Here is an 18883-nt window from a genome sequence, read left to right as displayed (position 1 = left end):
ACATGTCTTAAGCCTCCAGTTATAGAGAGGCCAACAGCTGCTCCATGTACGGCTATTCACTCCCAACACACCAGCACAACCTGCGCCGACAACAGAAACTCACTCCCGGCTGACCAAACGACACGCGCTCGCCACAGCACCGTGTTTGCGCTCTTTCGACCCCCAGTGCCATTTGCACCTCTGAGAACTGCGGGTGGTCGTACCTACCGCTGCACCTGTCTCCAAAAACCACTCTCCGTTCACAGTTCCGATACGACTCGGCACAGTACTTACAACTTGGGGGATTCCCTGGACTCGCTACTGGCCTTATCCCTCGGATTACTACTACTTGAATTCTGTGTATATTTCCTATGTAAGTCTTGCGCATTGTCAGTACAAAAAAATGTTAACTGTTGCAAGTCATCTGATTCTTGTATAGCAATGACTAGTTTCCCTTCCTGAAATGCACAAAGTGAACACAGTATATCGTAATGAGCTGAACGCTAAAACGGTGCAAAACAATACGTCAAACCTATATGACAGACTACACGCCACCTCGCATTTGATCTTTCTGCTACATTGGGTACTGACATTAAGACACATTTGAAAATGTTGATCATTCAGGTCTTTTTTTTCACACGATAATTGCACTCGGGAGCAACGTAATGTCCGTCCAACAACTGAAGTGGTTCTTCCGTGCCATTTTTGCAGTTAAGGGCCCTGCCGTCTGTGCCCAACTGACCATAGACTCACTTCGCTAAGTTTCTGACGCCTGCAAACAACAGGTGACAACATGGGTGCGGGACATTATTGCGGACCTGCCACATCGCCAAGCTTATCACACTTTTAAAGCCAAATTACCTGTTGACCACGACAAATTGCATGACTGAAGGCTCAGACAACTCCTTGTCTGAGAAAACAAGGGTGGAAAAACCACTTCAGAGTTTTGACAGCATCAACTATGTACAATAGGCACAGCTACAATTTCAGATGACTCGCTGTCGTAGGCAGTGTTTGGCAGCAGCAGGTGTGTCACGGATGCGAGTAACAGAGAGAGCGACCGACAGAGAAGACGCCGAGAGTGGCCACCAGAATATACGTGGTACTGGAGTCGCCAGTGACAACACCGTGATATCATCGCAGGTGAAACACCGAGCACGTCCACTTGACAGACGCCAGACTCGCCCGAAGAGGCGAGACTGGACTGGGCCACCGTCGTGCCCCGGCACCCACCCTGAATTTCTACAGAGCTCCAGAGTCGACTCGCCACAGCAGTTGTGATGACGTTCCCTGCTTTATTTCTTTCTCTGTTGTCCTCGTTGTTAACGTAATGCGTTGCTGCACTGGCTGAAAAATGGATTCTGGAAGTACAACATTGACTACTTTAAATGATGTAGCTGACAGGTGCACATTTGCGTTTCACAGTACTTAACTAACACTGTTCACAACCCCCCAATAATACACAGTTATGTGGCCAGTGCACTACTGTTTAACTTTCAATAAGCCTCATTCATAGATTGCAGGCGAACATCCACATACTGCTACAATAGTTTACTGTTGTACATCTCATCATCATCATCTCAGCCTTTTCCCACGTCATGTGGGGTCGTTGCATTGCTGGACCTTTCTCTTCCATAAATGCCTATCCACTGCTTCTTCTCTGGGCCATCGTTTCTCCCAAAGATCCCCTGCTGCCTTGTCTTTCCATCTCAGTTTCGATCTTCCTCTTCTCCTTGATCCTTCCTTCAATTTCTCTTCTCTGCACATGTCCATACCAACTTAGCTTATTTTCTTGAACCTTCTTCCCTATGGACCCCATGCTCACTGTTCCCCTGATGTACTCATTCCTTAGTCTATTCTTTCCTGTCACCCCACTCACTCATCTTAACATTCTCATTTCTGCCACTTCAATCTTTTTCTCTTCGGATTTTGTAATTGGCCAAGTTTCTGCACTATACAGCACCACAGGCTTCACCACAGACTTGTAAAGCTTTCCTTTCATCCCGCAACTAACCTTATTATCAGACAGTACTCCGTTCAGTTTCTTCCAGTTCATCCATCCACTATTTATAATGTGCCGTATTTCAGCCTCCAGTACTTTGCATATAAGAGTCTAGGTATTTAAATTTCTTGACCAGCGTCAGTTGTTCTCCTTGCAGGTTAATATATAGATCTTTGGCATCCTTTGCACACTTATACTCTGTTTTCACCCTGCTAATTCGCATTCCTCTTTCCTCTAGAGCTTTTCTCCACTGTTCAAGCTTGGCCTGAAGTGTCTCCTGGGTGGGTTCACAGATTACAACATCATCGGCAAACATCATGCTCCGAGGTGCCTCTTTTTTCACATCTTTGACTAGTACATCCATGACGAGGTCAAAGAGATATGGGCTGAGAGCAGATCCCTGATGTAGTCTTACTCTCACTGTAAATGCCTTTGTTGCACCTGCACTGCTCCTGACTTCTGTCATTGCACCTTCATACATATCTCCTATCAGTCTGACATATTTTTCTGGCAGGCAACAGTTTACTGTTGTACATCTATGAGCAGTAAAAACCTAACCACAAAGAGTTCACAGTTCTTGAAGAAAAGAAAGTTACATTTGGAGCAGACGCTGTCATTGTTTTAACACATGGCCTATTGGTGTAACACTTATTTCACTGTTAAGTTGAAGCATTGTTGTTCTAGCCAACACAGGTTTCTCGTCTCAAAGTCAGCCGTAGACTGACTGTCTCTGGACTAAACATCGACTCCTTAGATATCCTCACAATAATAGGTGCTGAAACTACACATTGTTTGAAGTTAAATTTATAGAAATTACAATTAAAACTTCACTCATTAAATTAACTGAATACATCAAAAAATTGATTCTTTTTAACAGTTTCTTCTACTACGAGGGTTAAGCCAAATTATTTGTTAAAAATCACAAAATTAACGTATATAGTTATGCAAACAACACTTTTGACAAAATTGTAAATTACTTTGGAATTAATGAAGGGCTGGCTTTGCTAACACTTTTTCGAATAGAGTCAAATAGATACTTTAAGATTACAAGCATTTTGTCTTCCAAATGTTTACAATTAGTACATAATTTATATTTGTTTATATGTCAACAACAGAATATAAGTTACGAAACAATAACTGGTTTCACACTATAACAAAAGATACTAACTAGAAATAGTCAAAATAAATTAGAAAATCAATTACATACATAAAACTAAGCACAAAATTAGATCTGGTGTTAAATCAATTACATACATAAAACTAAGCACAAAATTAGATCTGGTGTTATACTCTTTAAACTAAGGGCCAACCTTCCTCTTTTATGAAAATGCAGATTATACTCAGCATATGTTAATGGTAATTAGTCAGATATGAAAAAATGAATTTTAAGGAGGCAGATGGCAAAACAAGAGGGGAAGTAAAATTATCCCAGCTTGCTTTGTTTCACAGTGCTGCTGACCGGGAAGATTCAAATGTGGCAGCACCGGGGAGGACTCGGCGAGCAGCTGCAGTCCTGACATACTGCAGCGCTCCACCGCCAAGATTACCAATGACAAAATTATTAGTGTTTGCTCATACCACAAGCATTTTGGTTGACGAAGATCGAAATGCACTGTGCACCTACCAAAACGGCAGTCACAATGTCTATTAAGCACGACAGATCACAAGCCGGACAAAAAGCAGAGAAAGGCACGGATGCAAAATAATGACGAGTGGAACAGTGTCACTTGGCAGTAAATGTACCAAACTGTGACAGCCATTACATCCACAGCAACAGTACAATATCTACTCAAGTTCCAAACAAACTACAGCTGCTAGCACACCCCACTGCATCACAGAGGTTGTACGTATGACCTTTCCGGTTGACACCAGCTCAAATACTGACACACTCCCAGCACAGTGCACACCTGACAATAAACTGGATGACTGTTTGCGTCTGAAAGCAGGGAATGACTCGACAATTGCCACCTTCGGCTACGATGCACTGACTATCGACACCCTTCCACGTGTACATTTGTAGTCCTCGGTGTCACCGAGCCTATATTGTGTACCGACTTCTTCATTCGTTATGCATTAGTGGCAGATTTGAGGAAACTGGAACTACAGAACACAGTTGATGGCAGCACAGTCACTGCCATTCGGGAAAGCTCCTCCTACGGCACGGTACAGAAGATAGGTAACACCAAAGCCTATGAAACGCACACGAGAAGTCTCTGACCGATCCCCTGATACAGCACAGCATAGTGGCATCAGACACAACACTGTGCACCGTACACATACTACTTTCGACCAACCCATTTCACAGTGTACCCAGATAACTGTCCCAGAGTGTCAAACAGAAAAAAAGCCGTGTTTGAAGAAATGCTCCAAACTGGGATAATCTGTTTTTCTGACAGCCCACTGTCTTAATGTCTGCATCTTGTTCACAAAGAAAGACAGTTTGTGGCGGCCTTGTGCTGATTACCACACTTTTAAACAACACGACAATCCCAAACAGGTACTCTATACTAGACATTCAAGATTTTACACGTGCATTAGTCGGCACAAAAGTTTCCAGTGTCAGAGAGGGCTGTAAAGTGTACAATCGACTGCCGGTGGCACCTTCTGGCATTGTGAAAGTAGTGGTACTTAATGCCCTTTGCCCTACTGGAATTTTTATCTATGGCACTTGGTCTCTAAAATGTCAAAAAGTGTTAAAGGAGCTTCTGTCTTATTTTGCGTGCTTCAATGGTATTTTAGTGTTTTGACTAAACACTGGCTACACAAATGACATCTGCAGGAAGTGCGTCAATGGTTGCACACCTACGGCACATTACCAAATGGAAAGAAGTGCGTCTTCGGCAAAACTGACATGGCCTTGCTGTGACACACAGTTTTGGCAGATGGCACTTGTCTTTCACCAGAGAAGACAACAACTCTAAAGACCCCTCTGAAGCAGACAGGCTACCAATAATTACATTTCCTCGAAACGGTCAACTTTCACTGTCACCACCTCCTGGCAATGGTTCTTACGCAAATGCCATCCACTGATGTGGTCACAGGACATAATGCCAAGAGCCAGCTATCCATCGAGTGGACCCTGGAGACAGAAAACGTTTTCTACAATCTATGGGTGTGCCTGACTAGAGCAGTTGTCTCATCCACCCAGTGGCATTTGTGTCCCAGAAACAGTCGTAGATGCCCGCCGAACAACAACATGTACAGTCCACACCGACTGACACTGGCAAATGTTAAATTTTTATTCGTTGTTACTGCCAGCACAGCAGTGGTTGAGTGGGAGATCATTCCAAAGTCTGGTAAGCATGAAAGACTTTTCGAGGGGCCGATCGTAGGGTCTGCCTGTTTCACTTGATGAACAGGTTTTTGGTATTATCTGTGGCTGATGAAGTCTCTGAGCCAGATGCAGTCATCCACACTGTTCCAAAGGAAGCTTCTCGGCCTGCAAGGTCTGGGCATTCACAGAGGGTGGGTTTGCTGGTAGTTCAGAGCTCCAACATTAGGCACATGATGGGGACCCTTAGGAACATGGCTGCCAAGGAGGGGAACATAGCCAGTGTACATACAAGGGGGGAGGGGGTCATTCGGATGTGGAAAGGGTGTTTCTGGATGCCATGAAGAGTACAGGGTGCAGCCAACTGCAGGTGATGGCCCATGGGCCCATGTCGGTACCAATGAAGTGTGTTGCTTTGGATTGGAGGAGATTCTCTCTGGTTTCGGGCTGTTAGCGGAAATGGTAAAGACTGCCAGTCTTGCTTGCGACATTAAGGCGGAGCTCACCATCTGCAGCATCGTCGACAGAACTGATTGTGGTCCTTTGGTGCAGGGGCAAACGAAGGGTCTGAATCAGAGGCTCAGGCAGTTCTGTGACCGTGTAGGCTGCAGATTCCTTGACTTACATCAGAGGGTGGTGGGTTTACAGGTTCCACTTAATAGGTCAGGAGTCCACAACACACAGGAAGTGGTTACATGGGTAGTGGGGGCTGTGTGTAAGGGATGGGGCGACTTTTCAGGTTAGAGCATCTCAGGAAACCACCGAAAGGGTGTCCATCTAAAAGGAGGCAGGTAAAACACAGTAAGGTAGTTGTAGAAACGATTGGTATTGTAGTTGTAAATTGTCATAGCTGTGTTGGAAGAGAACCAGAGCTCCAAGCCCTAATAGAAAGCACTGAAACTCAGAAAGTTATAGGTACAGAAAGCTAGCTAAAGCCGGAAATAAGTTCAGCTGAAATGTTTTCAAACGACCTAATGGTGTTCAGAAAGAATAGACTAAATATAGTTGGTGGTGGAGTATTTATTGCTATCAGAAGTAGTTTACCTTGTAGTGAAATTGAAGTAGGTAGTATGGGTAGAGGTTATACTTGACAATCAGACTAAACTATTAATTGGATCATTTTACTGACCCCCTGACTCTGAAGATATAGTTGCTGAACAGTTCAAAGAAAGCTTGAGTCTCATTTCAAATAGGTAGCCCACTCATACTATTATAGTCGGTGGTGAATTCAATCTACCCTTGATAACGCTGGAAAAAATTATACGTTTAAAGCTGGTGGCAGGCATAAAACATCACCTGAAATTGTACTGAATGCTTTCTCAGAAAATTATTTCGAACGATTTGTTCATGAGCCCACTCAAAGCGTAAACATAATTGACCTCTTAGCAACAAATAATCCTGGACAAACAGGGAGTATCATGACGGTTACAGGGACAGGCAACCACAAGACAGTTGCTGCTAGGCTGAATACTGTAATACCTACAACCATCAAAAAGAAATGCAAAGTACATCTATTTAAAGTAGCGGATAAAAATGCTCTTAAAGCATTTTTAAGAGACAGTCTCCACTCCTTCCTTTCTGATCACGTAAGTGTAGAAAAGATGTGGAATTATTTCAAAGAGATAGTATCGACGACAATTGAAAGATACATAGCATATAAATTAATAAGTGATGGTACTGATCCCCCGTGGTACACAAAATGGGTCAGATCGCTATTGCAGAAGCAACAAAAAAGGCATGCCAAATTTAAAAGAACACGAAATCCCCAAGATTGGCAAAGTTTTGCCGAAGTTCAAAATCTAGAAGTAGATATTACCATGAAGAAAATGATTTATTGACACATAGTCAGCACAGATTCATAAAACATTCTTGTGAAACACATCTAGCTCTTTATACTCATGAAGTAATGAGTGCTAACGACAGGGGATGTCAAATTGATTCCATATTTTTAGATTTTGAGAAGGCTTTCGACACCATTCCTCACAAGCGTCTTCTAAGCAAACTGTGTGCCTAAGGAATATCACCTCAGCTGTGTTACTGGATTGGTGATTTCCTGTGAGAAAGGTCACAGTTCATAGTAATAGATGGAAAGTCATACACTAAAAAAGAAGTAATATCCAGCGACCCCCAGGGAAGTGTTATAGACCCTCTATTGTTCCTGATCTATGTTAACGACGTAGGAGACAATCTGAGTAGCCCTATTACATTATTTGCAGATTACGCTGTCATTTACTGTCTTGTAAAGTCATCAGATGACCAAAGCAAATAGCAAAATGATTTAGATAAGATATCTGTATGGTGGGAAAAGTGGAAATTGACCCTGGATAAAGAAAAGTGTGAAGTTATTCGCATGAGTACTAAAAGAAATCCGCTAAATTTTTGATTATGCGATAAGCCACACAAATCTTACGGCTGTAAATTCAACTAAATACATAGGGATTACAATTACAAATAATCTACATAGATAATGTTGTGGGTAGAGCAAACCAAAGACTGTGATTCATTGGCAGAACACTTAGAAGGTGCAACAGGTTTACTAAACAGACTGCTTACACCATGCTTGCCACCCTATTCTGGAGTATTGCTGTGCGGTGTGGGATCCACGTCAGTTGGGACTGACGGATGACATCGAAAAAATTCGATGAAGGGTGACTCGTTTTGTACTATTGCGAAATAGGGGAGATAGTGCCACAGACACGATATGTAAATTGGAGTGGCAATCATTAAAACAAAGGCCTTTTTCATTGCCAAGGGATCATCTCATGAAATGTCAATAACCAGTTTTCTCCTCCGATTGCGAAAAAATTCTGTTGACACCCACCTACATAGGGAGAAATGATCATCGCGATAATAAGAGAAATCAGGGCTCAAAAATTTAAGTGCTCATTTTTCCCGCACGCCGTTCGTGAGTGAAACAGCAGAGAGACAGCTTGAAGGTGGTTCATTGACCCTCTGCCAGGCACTTTATTGTGAATAGCAGAGTAACCACGTAGATGTAGGTGTAGATGTGTGTATGACAGAAATGCTTGCAATTATTAAGTGGTTAGACATTTCTGCCCATAAACTTAGTCTCCCCTTGTGACATTTTACACTGACAACAGACTAATAGTAACCTCTTTCCGGAATATCAGTGACAAGTTGGCGGTTGGAGTCATGACAACTTATCTCCAGAAAAGGCCAATTTTTACTTATCTACCTCACTACTGCCATCTAATAAATGATACAACACTGTAATTCTTATCTTCAACTGTTCTGGAGATAGTATATGGCATACCTACAAGTTAGCTTTAGTCCACATATACATCTTCATCTACACTCTGCACACCACCGTGAGGTGCCTCCAGAAAGTACATCCCACTGTACCAGTTATTAGGGTTTCTTACCATTCCATTCCCGTATGGGGCATGGGAAGAAGGATTGTTTGAATGCATTTGTGTGTGCAGTAATTATTCTGATCTTATCTTCACAATCCCTATGTGAGCAATATGTAGGGAATTCTAGTATATTTGTAGGGTCATTATTGAAAGCCATTTCTTGGAACTTTGTTAACAGACTTTCTCAGAATAGTTTATGTCAACCTTCAAGAGTCTTCCTGTCCAGTTCCTTCAGTATCTCTGTGACACTCGCCCATGGATCAAACAAACCTGTGAACATTCGTGCTGCCCTTCTCTGTTTATGTTCAACATCCCTCTTTAGTCCCATATTGTACAGGCCCCACACACTTGAGCAATATTCTAGAACTGGTCACACGAGTTATTTGTAAGCAATCTCCTTTGTGGACTGACTGCACATCCCCAGTATTCTACCAATAAACTGAAGTCTACCCACCTGCTTTACCCATGGCTGAGCCACTCCATTTCATATCCCTACAAAGTGCTACATCCAGGTATTTGTATGAGTTTGCTGATTTCAACAGTGACTCACTGATATTATAGTCACAGGTTACTACATTTTTTCATTTTGTGAAGTGCACAATTTTACATTTCGAAACATTTAAAGCAAGTTGCCAGTCATCGAGCCACTTTGAAATCTAATCAAGATCTAAGTACTTATCCAACTTCTTTCAGATAGTGCTTCAGAACACCCACTGTTACTTCTTCATTTGAAGATGACTCTTGATCCAAGATAACCACTGTGTCCTCCCTACTAAAAAGTCCTCAATCTAGTCACAAATTTCACTTGATATCCCATATGATCGTACTTTTGACAATAAGTATAGGTGCGGTCCTAAGTCAATTTTTTTTTTCAGAAATCAAGAAATACTGCATCTATTTGACTGCCTTGATACATAGCTTTCAGTATGTCATGTGAGAAAAGTTCAAGATGGAGAGATACATAGAAAACCAAATGGAATATTATCCCTCCAAAGGCAAATATATCTCTAGACAATCAGTTAAACCAAAAGACTGCTCAAAATGAGTAAGGAAATGCATTTTTAATGCTGACAGAATAAAAATTCATGAAGAATTATGAAATTTAGGCAGTACAGACAGACAGCGTCTATATATCAAAACACTTTTAGAAAAGATGGAAAAGGGAAGTAAGACTTCTACAGCCTCATGCAGGAGAAAATTCACAAATAAGTACTTTTTAAACAAAGATGGTCAGAGATTTCAGGTTTATCAGTCCTTCTTTCTTGCAAATGTTTCATTTGACTGCATCATTCATAAATCAGGTTCTGTTACAAAGGAAAGAGTACAACATCATTTCTAAGAGATAAAGTGGGTAGCACAAACTCCTTCACATTATGCTAAGAAGAATTAAGAGAAAAGCCACACGAGTTAAGTCCTCAAAAAATGAGCCTTATGTATGTGAAAGCTGGAAATAATGAGAACATCTCTCCTGGAAAGGAATATTATTATTGAAACATATTTAATGCAAAATTTATCCAGTCCTTCCATACACTTAAAATGTTTTATGTGTGAAATGCTCTGTTTTCTCTTGAGAATGCCACACAGAAAGAAATTCGTCATTTGGGTCAAGATGCTAACATAGATCAGGATAGTTTAGCAAAGGCTACAAGAGACAGCATCAAGCTGGAAGCTACATCAAGATAAACACATTTAGCTGAATTTAATATGGATGCTGTCTACTACAAGCCAAAGACAAATGCTAATGCATTGTTTTATTGATAGAGAGTCGTTGTATACAACTTAACTGTGCACAATAAAACTTCACGAGAAGCCACATGCTACAAGTGGCGTGAAAGTACGAGGGTGGTTGCATAAGTACCCAACTCAACAAATAAATCACAAAAATTTTGGAGAAAAATGTATTTATTTTTCAACATCATCTCCTTTCAGCTCTATACACTTTTCCCTGCAATGTTCAGTAAGTTTGATACCCTTTTTGTAATGAGAACTGTCTAATTCCTCATAATAGCCATTATAACTGCTGACATCACGTCTTCATTTGTTGAAAATATTCGACCGCTGAGCCATTTTTTCAAGTTTGGGAACAGAAAATAATCCAAGGGGGCTAAATCTGGCGAATAGGGTGCATGAGGTAGCAATGCAAACTTTAATTCATTAATTTTGGCGATTGCAATAATGGACTTGTGAGATGATGCATTGTCCTGAAGAAACGACACATTCTTCTTGGTCAAATGTGGCCTTTTTTGATTGATTTCTTCACCCAAATGTTGCAATAATTTTGCATAATATTCACCATTGACAGTTTTTCCTTTTTCAAGGTAGTCAATGAAAATTATCCCACGCGCATCCCATAAAAATGATGCCATGACCTCGCCTGCAGATGAAACGGTCTTCACCTTCTTTGGAGTCAGCTCTCCAATTTGTGTCCATTGTTTTGATTGTTCTTTTGTCTCGGGAATGAAGTGGTGGACCCATGTTTTATCCATAGTAATGAAACGGCACAAAAAATCATCTTCGTTGGTGCGAAACTTCGCTAAACACTCAACTGAAACATCTTCACGACACTGTTTTTGCTCGGGTGTGAGCAAACGTGGCACAAACCTTGCACACATTTTTCAGATAATGTGCAATGTACCACACTTTTGGAATTGCCTACTATGTCTGCTAGCTCACGCACTTTCAGTCGATGATCATCCAGTACTGCTTTGTGGATTTTCTTCACCATTTATGGAGTCTTCACCTCATTTGGTCGACCACTGCGATGCTCATCTTGGCCGCTCGCAGTATGGCCTCATTTAAACTCGGCTACCCAATACTTTGCTGTTGCCAACAAAGGAGCAGACTCTCAAAAAGTAGAATCTAGATCAGCTTTAATACTGGTGGCACTGAGGCCTTTCGAAAACAAATATTGTATAACATAACGATGACCAATTTTCTCCATTTTCACAAGTTCACTCACAACATTCACTATTGATGGCTGCCAAACAAATACTAAAAATGTGGCATCTTCAAACTTGAAACATATGCTTCATATAACATATACTTTATAATCCAGAGATATTTTTCATCAACGAGTGCCATCTCTTGGTCAGGCCGGGTACTTACGGGACCACCCTCGTACTGCCAAATGCTGATGTACGGACACTGCTTCACGCTTGCCTAATTTTCTAGAAAAAATGTAGACAGTGATGACTGGATTATCTTTTCTGATACTTGAGGATTGCAAAATAGAAATGGAAACATATTATGTTCCTGTACACTGTTGGTCATCTTATATCCTTGTAATAAGTCACACCTTCTTTGAGCCAGGTCACTCACAAATGGAGTGCGACTCTGATTGTTCCTCAGCAGAGGAAATGACAAGACTGCTTGATGGTTCACTGCTGCCAAGTAACAAACAAAAATTACCAATTCACTGAAGTCCAGCACACAGAAGTACTCAATTTCCCAGAACTGAGACATTACAGGATAAAGAACAGAGAAATTGACAGTGATGGAAATAATGGCAATTAGCTCAAGATAACCTGTTTTCTCTACTGAATCATCATTTCTACAAGTTTTTAATTGCAGATACAACAGCTGGTGAAGCCACAAGTATTAAAGGTAATGAAGATTAAAGCATATTCAATTTTCAATAAGATCTGTTTCAGTAGATATCTGTACAAAAAGGACAATTATTTTGTATTTGTTACGTATTTGGTTATATCTTCATGGTGACTGTCCTTTTAAATGTTTAACGAAAATATAGTTATTATGACCCATGTAATTCTTGAAACACTAATAAATTTCTGAAATACATTGTTTAAGAATACTCATGGCAATGAAGCAAAATAAATTTTGTAAATTGGTGCATTCTTTGTTACTGTTATTACCGCTGTATGCTACTGAGTCCTGTTAACCAATCAGCAGATGTGCCTTGTTTGAGTAGGCTGCATTTAAATGATTGTCACAAACAACATGGGCAGGCAGGGACTGTGAAAGATAACATCTATCAACATAAGCCACGCATGCTGGAGGAACTCTGCCAGGAGATTACAGCTACATGTGCAGCAATCTCCACTGTAACACTGACTGACGTAGTTGTGGCGACCGCTGGTCATTCTGTTATGTGTATAGCCACAGTCCCCCACAAGTAAAAGTCCATAGGTGTTAGATCTGGCAATTTTTTTTCTAATTAACTACTCACCCAAAATCTGGCGTTACTTCTCGACATAATCGCCCTGCAGACGTACACATTTTTCACAACGCTGACGCCATGATTCCATGGCAGCGGCGAAGGCTTCTTTAGGAGCCTGTTTTGACCATCACCACATGTCTCCTTCACTGTCAATGAATTTCAATTGGTTTCACACCACGCAAATTCAGAAAACGAATGATTGCACACTGTTCAAGTAAGGAAAACGTCACCATTTTAAGTATTTAAAACAGTTCTCATTCTCGCCCCTGGCGGTAAAATTCCATCTGCCGTACGGTGCTGCCATCTCTGGGACGTATTGACAATGAACGCGGCCTCATTTTAAAACAATGCGCATGTTTCTATAACTTTCCAGTCCGGAGAAAAAAAATCGGAGGCCTTAGAACTTGAATGCACCTCGTATAGGTCAAATCAGCAAAAGATTTTCAACTCGATTTAAAAAGTGTACCAACTGCATGAATTCAGAATGAACACTAGGTGCACATTTATGTGACACAGGACATCAGATCACAGACAGTATGAAAATCATATACTTGGAGAATAAGGGTAACAACCTTAATATTTTAGAAGAGATAGTGATTTTTGAAGACTTACAAAAATCTCCTGAGCTGGCTTTAAATACCCAGACAGAATTGAGCACTTTGTATTGGACCGTCGTTGTGATGAACAGTGAGCTACTGCCAATGGTATGTAAGTTTGTTCATGTGTATAATGAAGTATATAAGTAATACCCCACAGGTGATCTTCACAATGAGTGACAATGTGAACAAAAATGTATAAATATGAAAAGACAGTCCCATGAAGGTGTGTGAAATTCATTTAGAAACTACTCCAAATTGCTTTTGAAGCTGTGAATGAATACGGATCTAGAGGCTACTGGAACCACAAAAGCGAACTGTTATGACTAATGGTTTAATAGTATGTTGGCATATCTTTAGAATGAAATACAGCAGTGATTTTATGTAGCATGGTTTTGAAGAGTGGTTGGGAGGTTTCCAGAGCTACATGGCACCAGATGCCTACACACAGGTCATAAATTATGGGCCAGTCATTTGTGGGCTCGGAGCTGGTGCCCGATAGTGTCCCAGATGTGTTTCGCCAGCTTCAAGTAGGGCATATCTGGAGGCTGAGAGGTCTACCTGAGTTCACTATTGTGACCCTGAACCACTGTAGCACAATTCAGGTCAAGTGACACGGACAGCTACGCTGCCGGAAGGTACTGTAGACGTCGGGGCTGACATCGTGCACGAAAGGATGGAGGTAGTCCACAGCTGTCTCGGTGTCTTCAATTACTGTCACACATCCCACAGAAGCCCATAGAAATGTCCTCCACAGCACAATACTGCCACAACTGTCCAGCATCTGTGGCACAACGCAGTTTTCAAGCAGCCGCTCGCCTGGATGACTGCATATGCAGACACAACTGTTGAACTGGTGTAATGAGAAATATAATTCGTCCAACCGTGTGGAACCTTTCCATTAATGCTCGGTCTAATCTCAATGCTGCTGTGCCCACTGCAATCTCAACTGAAGATATCATCAGGTCAACACAGAAATGTGTAGTGGTTGTCTGCTCTGGAGCGCACATTTGACAATTAGTGTCGGACGGTGAATTCCAAAATACGTGTGCTTGTATCTGCACTGTACTCTGCTGTCAGATCTGCCTCTTCGGCAGTGTGACAACACCCCATTTCATTCTGCACAGGGCACCTTCACACGTGTGCTGCTTTTCTGGGCTAAAAAATTTGCTCAGACCCCATATTCCCCTGGCAGGGCGCCCAGTGACTTCTTTCCAGTTCGTTGGGTGCAAACACTGTTGTGTGGCAGGCATTTCCAGAATGACAATGGGGTGATTTTTGAGGCGGAACGTCTATCAAAAAACCAAAATGCACACTCCTACAACAGAGAACTCAACCAAAACATGTGACACAGCAGAGTGTGAACACGCAATTAGGTGAATCTCCATCCAATCCAGATAACAATAGACGTTGGAAACCTGAAAGTATTAGTGTAAGATTGAAAGAAATACCACCCACAGCTGAGAGTATTAAAATCCTAATGGTAAACTGCCAAAGCATCTGCAATAAAGTGACAGAGTTTGAAGCACTCATGAAGAGCAGTATAACTCATAAACACTAGGTACAGAAAACTGGTTGAGACCTGAAACTGATTGCAGTGAGACTCCTGGGAAGAGTTTAAGTGTATATCAAAAGGACAGGCAAATGGGAAATGGAGGTGATGTACTTGTCACAGTAGACAAGAAACTCAAATCCACCGAGACACAAACTGAAGCGGCACTTCGGACTGTCCGGACAAGACTCAGCATCAGGGATCCTTCTATCGCCCACCAGACTCATTCCATGATGTAACAAAAAACTTTGGAGATAATCTCAGTTCACTCGTACTGTAATCATTGGTGGAGAGTTTAATCATCAAACAATTAATTGGGAAAATTAGTTTGGTTAATGGTGGGTGATATAAGACATCCTGTGAAACATTACTAAATGCCTTCTGAAAACTACATGGAACAGTTAGGAACCCCACTCATGATGGAAATACACTGGATCTAATGGTAACAAATAAGACCTGACCTCTTTGAGGATTCCAAATGCAGTTGTGGCAACAATGATTACCAAAGTACAAAGTACAACTGAAATAACAAGAAGATATATATGATCAGCAAACTAGATAAAAAATTGGTATTGTCATACATCAGCAAGGAACCTGAAACTTTCAGCACAGGGCAGGAGCATTTAGAGGAACTCTGGCTCAAGTTTAAGAGAATACTTGACCATGCACTGGATAGATATGTACCCAGTACAACAGTTTGTAATGGGAGGGAACCTCTATGGTATGGTATCACAGTAAAGAAACTTCTAAGGAAACAGAGGTTACTGCATAATAAATATTTATAAAACAAACTGTAGTGCTATAGATATATGCTGAATGAAACACATTTGGCTGTCGAGAGCAATGTGAGATGCCTTTCACGGTTACCTCAGCACAATACTGTCAAATGATACTTCACAAAACCCAAAGGAATTCTGGTCATATGTAAAGGCTGTTAGTGGCACCCAAGTTAGAGTCCAGTCCCTAGCGAATGAGACAGCAACTGAAATCGAGGGTAGCAAAGAAAAAGCTGAAATGCTTAACTCCATTTTCAAATGCTGCTTTAAAAAGGAAAACCCAGGAGAACTGGCTCCATTTAATCCTCATACCACTGAAAAGATGAAATAAGTATTAGTGTCACTGGTGTTGAGAAACAGCTGTAATCGTTAAAACTGAACAACACTCCATGGCCCAAAGCCATCCCTGTAAGACTATACTGAATTTGTGGCTGAATTAATCTCCTTTTAACTATAATCTATTGTAGATCCATTGAACAAAAAACTGTGCCCAGTTCTTGGAAAAAACACAGGTCACAACACCTGTCTACAACAAGGGTAGTAGAAGGGATTCACAAAAATACCACCCCATATCCTTGACATCGATTTGTTGTGGCATCATGGAACATATTCTGAACTCAAAGACAATGAGGTATCTTGAACAGAATGACCCCCTTAGTGTCAACCAGCACGGATTTCGAAAACGTCAATGATGTGAAACACAACTCGTACTTTTCTCTCGTGAGATATTGAAAGTTTTGGACCAAGGCAGTCAGGTAGATGCAGTATTTTTTTATTTCCGAAAAGCATCTGACACAGCACCACACCTATGCTTATTGTCAAAAGTACAGTTGTATGCGGTGTCGAGTGAAATTTGTGAATGGATTAACGATTTTTTGGTAGGGAGGACGCAGCATGTTATGTTGGATGGAGATTGTCAGATGCAGAAATAACTTTGGGTGTGACCTTGCTGTTCATGTTGTATATCAAAGACCTTGCAAGACAATATTAATAGTAACATAAGACATTTTGCTGATGACGCTATTATCTATAATGATGTACTATCGGAAATAAGTTGGATAAGTATTTAGTCACATCTCGATAAGATTTTAAAGTGGTGCAATGACTGGCAACTTGCTTTAAATGTTCAGCAAAGTAAAATTGTGCACTTTACAAAACAGAAAACACATAGTATCCTATCACTAGTAATGTCAATGAGTCACAGTTGGAATCAGCCAACTCAACCAAATATCTGCATGTAACTCTTCTTAGGGATATGGAATGGAGTGATCACATAGGTTCTGTCATGGGTAAAGCAGGTGGTAGACTTCGGTTTATTGGTAGAATACTGGGGAAATGCAATAGTCCACAAAGGAGATTGCTTAAAAATCACCCAGTGTGATTGGTTTTAGAATACTGCTCAAGTGTAGGATCCGTACAAAATAGGACCAACAGGGGATATTGAATGTATACATAGAAGGTTTTGTATCACAGAGATACTGAAAACACTGAACTGAAAGCCTCTTGAAGATAGACGTAAACTATTCTGGGAAAGTTCATTAAACAAGTTTCAAAACTGGATTTAAACTATGACTCTAGGAATATGCTACAATGCCCTACATATTGCTCACATACAGATCATGAAGATAAGATTAGAATAATTACTGCAGGCACAGAGGCATTCAAACAATCGTTCTTCATGCATACATGAATGGAACGGTAAGGAACCATTATAACCGGTATGGTGGGAAGTACCCTCTGTCATGTATGTCACGATGGTTTGCAGAGTACAGGTGTAGAAGTGGACGTAAATACAGGAGTGACACCGGCACAGAGTTCCACGGTCGGTGCTTAAGCTTTTTCCATAGTGACGATTGATTCTTTACAACTATGGGTACGCCTACCCCCGTATCACAGTCTCTCTAAGGGGAAATTCGTACTCTTTTCCTTCTCACACTGTCTCGACAAGTGATGCCGTGATTCCTGTTAACATTCTGTGACTTGTTGTGAAATACCACACTGACAGAGGCATTTTGCACTGCACACTTCTGATGATGAGGCGTCTCTTATACATACAGACCTGAGCAATCTCCCTTCTCACAGGAACTGAGTGGCGAACCACGGTAACCAGGCAGGCAAGAGCAGACCGCGCGGCCCGCCGTACTCCGGCAGTTGGTGTTTTTCCCACACGGGTTGGGCTGGCACGGGTCTGAAACTAATGATCAACTAACTAAAAATCATCAAACTTCAAATTATTATATTATACATATTTGTATTCAGGATTAAGACGGAAACTTCAGAGGAGCAGAATCAGTCAAAGCACACATAATGATAGACCTCCAATGTACTGCTTCTGTCAATTTTGTACCTTTAACACTTTGTGTGCTGTGCCCACAATATTTCAGGCACAACATCTTAGTGAAAACTGCTATGATCGTAATATTACAGGTGTGGCACTCCTCACTAATAAGATGCTGTGCCCAAAATATTATGGGCACGGTATATTCTTTCCGACATTGAGGACAATGTAGTATTACGGCTCTGAGCACTATGGGACTTAACTGCTGCTGTCATCAGTCCCCTAGAACTTAGAACTACTTAAACCTACCGAACGTAAGGACATCACACACATCCATGCCCGAGGCAGGATTCGAACCTGCGACCGTAGCGGTCGCGCAGTAGTATTATGGGCCTGGTACCCAAAGTGTTAATAACAGATAGCTTGCACTACTTAAAATAGCTGCTTGCCATACTTTACTTATATTTCAAAAATTGTAGTCTTAGATAAGGAACTGGAAAATTTTTGTTTTTCCACTTACACATTTTAGCTGCAGATTGCCAGTCACAAAGTAATTAGAAAGAAAGTAAGTGTCCTGATTGCTATTTAAAATAACTATGTTTACATAGCACATGATGGAAACTTCCATGTGACAAACATTGTTTCCTTACTCCAAATTAAGAACTGCATACTAAGAACGTAAAACGTTTAGAAAGACAACATTTTTTCCTTCGACCGACAGCCTTACATTCAACCATTACAATGGCAATTTCGATGATGGTGTCAGTTTAAAGTGGGAACTGCAAATAAGAGTGCATACATAATGCACGCTATACATCTTAAACTAAAAGTGCCACCGACTCAAAAGACTGGCTCGAGCACCACAGAGTTTTACCAGT

At 41.1% G+C, this 18883-nt stretch overlaps 1 protein-coding gene across 1 annotated transcript in view; it reads right to left on the bottom strand.

The window, feature by feature from the left end:
* LOC126100852 (neurogenic locus notch homolog protein 1-like) overlaps window positions 1-18883 on the bottom strand; it is a 145800-nt gene that overhangs the window by 76016 nt on the left and 50901 nt on the right. The window contains exon 3 of the mRNA XM_049911521.1: window positions 17787-17921. Coding sequence (XP_049767478.1) covers window positions 17787-17921 — 135 coding nt within the window. The remainder of the gene's footprint in view (window positions 1-17786; window positions 17922-18883) is intronic.

This window comes from Schistocerca cancellata, chromosome 9 (assembly GCF_023864275.1).
Source record: "Schistocerca cancellata isolate TAMUIC-IGC-003103 chromosome 9, iqSchCanc2.1, whole genome shotgun sequence".
Taxonomy (NCBI): domain Eukaryota; kingdom Metazoa; phylum Arthropoda; class Insecta; order Orthoptera; family Acrididae; genus Schistocerca; species Schistocerca cancellata.
Note: the sequence above shows the minus strand (reverse complement) of the source record. Positions and strands in the feature narration are given on the sequence as shown.